General features: G+C 45.1%; 1 protein-coding gene across 2 annotated transcripts in view; it reads left to right on the plus strand.

Annotated features, from left to right (window-relative positions):
- Nucleotides 1-6086, plus strand: part of LOC128768154 (low-density lipoprotein receptor class A domain-containing protein 4-like) — a 34193-nt gene extending 28107 nt beyond the window's left edge. Inside the window, exon 4 of one of the 2 annotated variants that reach the window (XM_053880804.1) lies at nucleotides 630-6086. In XM_053880804.1, the coding sequence (XP_053736779.1) occupies nucleotides 630-1205 (576 nt within the window). In that variant the 3' untranslated portion in view covers nucleotides 1206-6086. The remainder of the gene's footprint in view (nucleotides 1-629) is intronic. The other variant, XM_053880805.1, reaches the window with a different exon arrangement.
- Nucleotides 6087-8192: the final 2106 nt, after the last annotated feature.

Here is an 8192-nt window from a genome sequence, read left to right on the forward strand (position 1 = left end):
AACTTGAGCCAAATGTATCCTGATGTATATGCTCACACAGTTATCATATTGGGCTAGCCACTGCTCTCCTCTGCATGGGTAAACTCACTGGATGATAACATCACAATGTGATTGAGGGTCATATTGAGGATTAGAACTCCAGTGAAATAATTCAGCTATTGGTGATTTAATCCACGTCCAATGGCGCTTTTTTCTTTTGCGTCTGAGCAGTGGTCTGTGATGATGCAGGTTCTCAAACACTAGGACAGTGAAACCACAAAATGCAATGGGCAGACGATGTTCTTGCATCTTATTATTGAACACACATAAGCTTTGTGTAATGAGTAAACAATATTCCTTTTAATATCGACAGCCTCAGTAGAAACCTCCCCCTCTCTTGTAAAGTGCTAGTGAGATATGTTGTCATCTGGTATTAATCTGCTGTGTCAGTGTGGTAGCATCAGTGGTATAGTCATCTGGTGTAGTTTTAAACAGTACCTGCGTTTAAAAACTGATAAAGTGCCTTTAGATATTTTTTTGACACAATAGCGCAATGTAATGTATCAAATTAAAAGATATACCTTAAGAAACATTAACAGGACTGACCTCCATCTTCCTTTCTCCACCCCCTTCCCCTCACTGTCTCTTAGGTGTTGTACGCCCCCCAGGCCCGGGACCGCTTCACTGCCCCCACCTTCATGCAGCGTGATCGTTTCAGCCGCTTTCAGCCCACATACCCGTACCTGCAGCACCAGATCGACCTGCCACCCACCATCTCGCTGTCAGACGGTGAGGAGCCTCCACCCTATCAGGGTCCCTGCACGCTGCAGCTTCGGGATCCTGAGCAACAAATGGAGCTAAACCGGGAATCGGTGAGGGCCCCGCCCAACCGGACCATTTATGACAGTGACTTGATCGACATGGGAGGAGGCGGTAGTCTCGGGGGCGCAGTGAACGTTGGAGGTTGTGGTCCAAGGCCACCAAGCAGCAATTCTGGAATCAGTGCTGCCAACTCTAGTAGCCACGGGCGCATGGAGGGTCCGCCGCCAGCGTACAGCGAGGTGATGAGCCACTACCCCGGCTCGACTTTCTTTCTACACCAGCACAGCAATAATCAGAGGGTTGGGAAGTCTGGAGGATCAGGAAGCAGGCTGATCCAGCCGCAGGGCCAATCAGAAAGCACAACCGTACCTGTCAAGGACCGTCGGCCAGATGACCTGGTGTGAGGAGAGGGAGCTGTCTGTCCTCTCCACCTCCTGAACGAGGGTTTCTCTATTCCATGGCGAGCTCTGCACAACGGTCTGCCAACTTCAGCCACAAGAGGAAATAGTTGCTGCCAGAATGTGGTCATTTCTGTTTCTCCAGTGGCCTCTGCTGGAAGGAGCCTTGAACTGCGTGTTTTTTTTCCTTTTTCTTTTTTCATTTCAAATGAGAAAAATAGCATTCTGCTTGCACAGATTAAAAGTCTTTCTGTTTTCCCCTCTGTCTCAGATGGCTTCAGCCTTGAGAACTGCAGAGAATATTTATTTTAATTTTTACTTTTGGACCGGGATCTGTGCACGCAAAAGTCAAGAAGACGAGAGAGTCATATCCTAGTGCCAAGGTTCACACGGAGGCAAAACCGTTGGAGAGAAAATGTGACAAAATTTCCAATCACAAAAAAGTGAAGTTATCTAAAAGTTGCACTATCTTTTGTTTTAGAAGCAGGAAGTGATCCTCTGTGTTGATGACGTGTGGGTTTTGTGTCATGTCTGTGCCGAATGACTGAACTCAAGCTCCACATTTGTCGGAGCATAAACACAAGTATTATAAGCTTAACTCAGCCTACCACATCTGTCTGCGCTCACCACAGGCACAGTGAGACTTAGTAAGAAATCACCTTGTACCGCGACACTTCTGGGGAGGAGGTCTGCCCTGGGCTGGATGGACCAGTAGTTTATTCTGCTTCCTGGCAGTGGCCCAGTGAAGCCACCATTATTATCAATGCTACAATTACTGCATCATAGCCGACAGGAGAGCGAGGCTGTCCATCCACTCGGTGCAGGTTTCCCCCTCAGCTCTGTCCGGACCTCTCCTGCACCTAATACTTCCTGGTACCTGCTTCTGTCTGCCACATGCACCTGTGCATTCTGCCAAACGTTGCCATGTTTGTGGGGAAAACAGACACGGGGAGAGAAAAGGGAGTTTCTTTAGCCACACAAATAGTTGAAACAACAACCGTGTCCGCCAGAGCAGATCTGGATTTCCTGAGAACTGTGTGGTGGAAGTCAAAGGGCTAAGGGAGGTCTCTTTTTTTGTAAAAGGAAAAAAAACTTTTTTAAAATCTAGCCTTTCTCGCTGTTCATTGTTGCCTTCTCCTCCGCTCCTGTGCTTTTTCTTTCTGTCTTTCATGAACCTCAATGGCGGTGACTTCTCCCTCCCCTCACACAAAGTCCTTCATCATCCTTCCTTCCATCCCACTGCAGATAGGAACCAGTGCAGAGTCGGCTAAGCCCTTTAAAGAACCGCCCAGTAGATGCCGTCTGCTCAAGACTTGACCGCCATGTGTATCTGATATCCAAGTACTGTGGATGCCCCGGGGCACGTGCATTCACGTGTGCTCCGGTTTGATTGCATAGACCCGGTGCTCATGCTTGTTAAGGAAGAAGCAAAAATCTCAACCAACTAAAACAAACCACTGAAGTTTTTAATCTAGAACTTTCATCTGACACTGTACTTGTATCCGTTGTTCTAGAAGGAGCTCCAGGCGCTATTTATTGTTAGTTATTCAGTTAGCACCTGGGAAAAAAAAAAGGTCATGGATGTGGGTTTCTCACAGCATCAAAGACAAATGTGCAATATTTCAATTGTCACCCAAATATTGTGCTAAGTTATGACAAAAACTAACTAAAACTAATGAAGTTATTGTTTGTAATATTCAGATTACCGATATGATTCATTAGTTATAATGTGATGTTGAGGAAATTCTGTCCATTTTTTTTTTCCACAGTATGATTGGACATTTCTCATATGAAGAGCATTCCATAGTGCACACTGTTTCCCCACAGTATTTTGGTGAGCTACCCAAAACTACAAACCTGAAGTTCCCCTCCTGACTGTGATCCTGTCCTTCACATGTCTGCTGAGGAAGTCGGTGTGCTAGCTGAACTTGTTTACCCTCCAACTTGTGTGTGCATCTTCATTGCTGCTGCTATTGCTGTTGCTGCTACTCCATGTTGCTGCTGCTTCTCTTGCCCATACTGTCTCATATCGACTCATCCAGTCACTGGATACGACCCTTGTCAGTCGAAGTCCCGCTGTTGAAACATTCTTTCACTTCAGATTGATTCTGACCTGCAATAGAAACATTCAGGCAAACTGCTCTTTTTTCCCCTCCTTTGTCCTTCACTCCTGCTGTTTTCTCGACTCATTCTGTCTGCGCAGTCACGGAGTATCTCAAGATGAACTTTATGTTTTCTACAAGGAGGTTTGCATGTTACTACTATGTAAGATTGAAAAAAAAAAAAGGTGCCTAATGTTCATGTTTGACCAGACCACATCGCAGTCCGACTGCTGCTTGGAGTCCATGCAGGTGCTGGGACACATTATTCAGTCCAACATGTTGTGAAATGTTCACGTTCAGCCAGGAACCAAAACCACTGTTGGACCTGACAGAAGCAGCCTTAAAGACTCTCTGAAACAGTTTTTTTTTTCTCATTTCGCAGAGCACATTTAAGTTCCAGGCTTGTGAGGTTTAGAAGATAAGATAAGGTTTGAACTGGCGCTTAAGTCTTGAAATGTGCAGAAGTGACTTTGTAACACGGAGGTAGTCTTTCCACCCTTCTCTCCATTTCAAACCTCAACCTAGCGAGTCACTCGTCAAATTGTTTTTGAAGCCTACGTACTTGATATTCCACGATCTCAACACCACTGATGTGTCGGGGTTCATTCCAGTCTGCGTCATCACGAAGCGCTGCATAGTGCAACCGCCCTGCGAAATGAGAAACAACAAGCGTTTGTGCGGGAGTGGATCGCCCCCTTCTGGTGAAGCACCTACCCCTATTTCAAGCAGGACTTGGACCTGAGTGTGGAGCAGACATAGGAACCCACTTGCACTCAAAAAGCTCCCACCTTTGTTGTGCCTCACTTCCAACGGTGCTTTTTTCAGTAGTCTGTCTTTCTTTATGTTTGTTTGTAAGGTGCTGTACATAACTTGAATATATTATGCACATATCCTGCCCAATGGGTGGAAACCACAAAAAAACCTTGTGTATACTGTAATATAATGTACAGACAATATAAGAATTTTAAGAAGGCAGAATCAAATTTGTGAATGCCTACAAAATGCTTTTTTTTTTTTTCCTTTTGTATTCCGAGAACTTGCAAAGTAGGGTCATGGTTGCAACAATAACCAAACAAACTTGATATTGTGTGAGCAGAACTTTCTATTTTATTATCATCATCCCCTCATGATGTGGTCGGGCGTCTGCAGGCACCTTGTGTGTCTGCTGCTCACCACAGCGATTAGCACTTACAAACGGAACGTGTCTGCACTCGTGTTCAGTTGTTTTAAAGATGCATTCAGCTAAAAGAACTACAGTCGACAAGTTCAGGACCACTGCTGAAAATCAACTTTTTGTTCGTCTGTCAATGTCATCTCTCATGAGGAAACTGAGCGAAGCTTGCTGCCCTCAGGTGTTATTCTGCTCTCAGTCAGTACGCTAAGGTGGCTTCTTTAATTCGGAGCTGACTGACTTGCTTTACCCAGACAGCCCCGCGAGGAATTCACTGGCCTGTGGCAATACATATTTAATCTATAAAAAAACAAACATTGTCTTTCCTAAGTTAACTCTCTTCAAACACCTTACAAATCTATAAGTGGATCTTCCCACGTACAAACCCACCCGCACCAAGCCCAGCTGAGTGTGTTCACTAATAAAGAACAGGAGAAAACTAAACAAAACACAAACAATCCTCTTAGCATATCTTGTAGCTCAGAAATGCATGCCTCTTGTAGCCTCCAGCACAGAGCAGGATCTCAGCGTTGCTAGCACCTGAGGGCCAAACCTAATTTGGCACATCCTTATTCTTACAGGATTGCTGATCCACTTTTGACGTAGAGCAGCCGTGGAGCTACTTTTGGCTGTTTCCTCTGCACCAGAGCTTAAAAGGAAACCTTCACTGCATTATTGCAGCTCTTCAATCCAAAACGTTTTTTCTTAGGCAATTGCCAGTCTCCCCAGAAGCTACAACCCACAGCAGAGTGTTGTCCTGAAGTGTTGTCCGCGACTGTGGTTCTTACTTCATCATTTCTGTCTTCATAATTACTGTTCTGAACATTGTCAGGAGAGTTCTGGATGATGGGGAAAAAGGCACAAAATGTCAGTTCCTGACTAACCTGCCGCCTAATATTTGCATACTGTGCAGACCATAACTCCAGTGTTCAATAACTGCAGAGCATGTTATTCTCTATAGACAATGTACATAGCAATGTGCTAGTTTCTCCAAGAAGCATCAGATGTGCAGTTTTTGTCTCTCCCTCTCCCCCCCCTCCCTCTTTCTCTACAGAGCTCAGCTCTGCGTCTTATTATATTATCATTATTATTGTTTTAAGTTTCTGCACTAGCTTGAAGAACTAACTTGGGCACAGACTGATTTTGGGTTGTCCTTTGCAGCACGATTCCTCCTCCCACCGATCAGACTCCAGTACTGACAAGTAGCTGAATTTTTTTTTTTTTTTTTTAAACGTTCCAAGTTTTCATCAGAATGAAGATAATCGGTTATTGATATTCTGTCACTATAGACCTGCTACTATGTCTGGATCTATAACATCAGTTTGCTTTATTTCCAAAACCCTCTCCCGCTTTGTTAGAGTGGGTACACATCGGGCTGCACCACGTGGCGGCACGGTCCGTGTGTGCATCAGCACAGAATCATTTGTTTTCTCTTGCTTTTGTTGCCTCTTAATTTAAGCATTTGTAATGTTATAGATTTTAGGCCTAAGGTCTGTCATTGCAATACTTTTACAAAAAAAAAGAAGAAAGACAAAAAATGTTGCTCAAAGTGCTGTTGTAGTCAAAGATTTTATGCTTGTACTTATGCTGGAGTCAAACTGCAGCGCAACTAATAAAACTTTCAAAGTGATACCTTGGTTTGCTTCTGTTATCTTTCGAGACTGTTGAAGTGATGAGTATGTTTTGTTGGTTGTACACATCGTGGATCAAATAGGCATTCTAGAGTGAAGCAGAGTAATTACAGTGTAATTCTGAGTGTGTGTTCACATTACTCTATTACATCACTCTCATTACTCTCTATTACTATAGTACCCGACACGCCGTGTTGAATTACCCCACTGTGGGACAAATAAAGGACATCTAATCTAATTTAATGACTTCCAATCCAATTGCCTGTAGTGAGGTGTTTTGGTCAGCTGATCCTGAATGGGGAAATTGAGCTACACTTGCAGTTCAGCATTTTGGTTCTACTGCGATACACGACAGATGGGTTTATTCCAAGAAAGAGCACCACTGATCTGATGTTAGTTCTGAGGATGGTGTTACAGAAGTACAAGGAAGGTCAGAAGGAGCTGCACTGTGGCTTTGTGGATCGTGAGAACGCCGTAGTGTGGTACTGTGTGTGGAAGTCAGAAGCATCAGTGAGGTGTGTGAGGGTTGTGGAGGACAGTGAGACAGTGGTGAGGTGTGCTGTAGGAGTGATGGAAGGCTCTGAAGATCAGCTCTCAGCTCATTATTGTTTGCTATTGTGATGGACAGAGAGGTGGAAGTACCAGCTGGAGAGAAGAGGAATGATGCTCAGTCGATGCAAGACAGAATGCATGAATGTCAAAGAAGCACAGGCAGGAGGGTGGGTAAAGATGTGGGCGTTGAGCTGGTGAAAACAAATGAGTTCAAGTATTTGGCATCAGCCATGCAGTGATCGACAGTAAAGGAGGTGAAGAAGAGAGTGCAGTAGAGGTACAAAAGGTACTTGTGAAAAATATTGTACGACTAGTGAAAAATAAGCGTCAGAGATGAAGATGCACAGACTGAGGTGGTTTGGACAGGTGAAGAGGAGGAACAGAGAGCATGTTGGATGAAGACTGTTCTGGGCAAAAGAAGGAGAGGAAGACAACCGTTTGGGTTAATGGACGTGATAAAGGAAGATAGAGGTGTGAGTAGGGAGGATGCACAAGATAGATTACAGAGGAGAAGGCTCCACTTTAATCTCATGCTAGCATTTAACGACACAGTGGGCAGTGAAAAGTGTGTTCCAGGCATCTGGTAAACTGGAGGGATAAAACAATACAGCTGCACTACTGATGCCATTTGACATGCAAAAAACACGTGTGCCGCAGAAGGTGTGCTGGGTAGTTGGTTTTTTATGGACACTGTCGCCCAAATACACTGTCAATCACCATGATGCCACGTTCTAGCGCAATTCTAGAATGGAGATGAAATATATCTTGAATAGCCCACCATGACGATAATACAGATGTCAGTACAATAACCAAAGCTTCTGAGTCACACGTGGACCACCCATGCAACTGCTGCTCGGCCCTCTTCAAAGTCAGTCCTTCTGAACTTCAGTAGAAACAAAAGGAGCCAAAAGGATTCAAGAGATGAGTTGGACAGCTTGGGTCCCCGCTGACCCCCCGATCCTCTCCACTGCCTTAACAGTTGTCACATGTGAGCCATGCAGATCAGCTTCCCATCAGGACTCTTTCAGGACGTGCGGCTGAGCCTCGTCCTCTTCGCAGATGTCCCGGCGGGAGAAGCGGCAGCTGCAGCGGACTGCATAAACAACTCTACCTTCGTTTTGACAGTAGAGGTCACTATATCTTACATGAACCAGGATCACCGCCATCATCTTCTCCTTTTGTTTCTGACAGCAACCTGGGCAGGGTCCAGGACCATATGGACCCATGCAAGCTCCTGTCCAGTCGGACATGTCCTCATCTTTATTTCATGAGTCAGCAGACGGTGGAACCCAGGTGAATCTGAGTGCATTTGGGGGACTTCTACACCAGTGGACAGGCACTGGCAGCCCAAGAGCTCACACTCTTTGGCCATATGGCTGCGGTTGCAGTGCAGGCTGTGGACCACCTACTGCCACTCCAGTCGCTCTTCATGAATTTCTTCCAGTGAACCAGCACGTGAAGAACAAAGAGCTTCACGCCAGGAGCCAAGAATAATCATTCTGAACCCACGCAACACCACGACTTTGATTTAGTTGCA

The sequence above is a fragment of the Synchiropus splendidus genome, chromosome 12 (assembly GCF_027744825.2).
Source record: "Synchiropus splendidus isolate RoL2022-P1 chromosome 12, RoL_Sspl_1.0, whole genome shotgun sequence".
Taxonomy (NCBI): Eukaryota; Metazoa; Chordata; class Actinopteri; order Syngnathiformes; family Callionymidae; genus Synchiropus; species Synchiropus splendidus.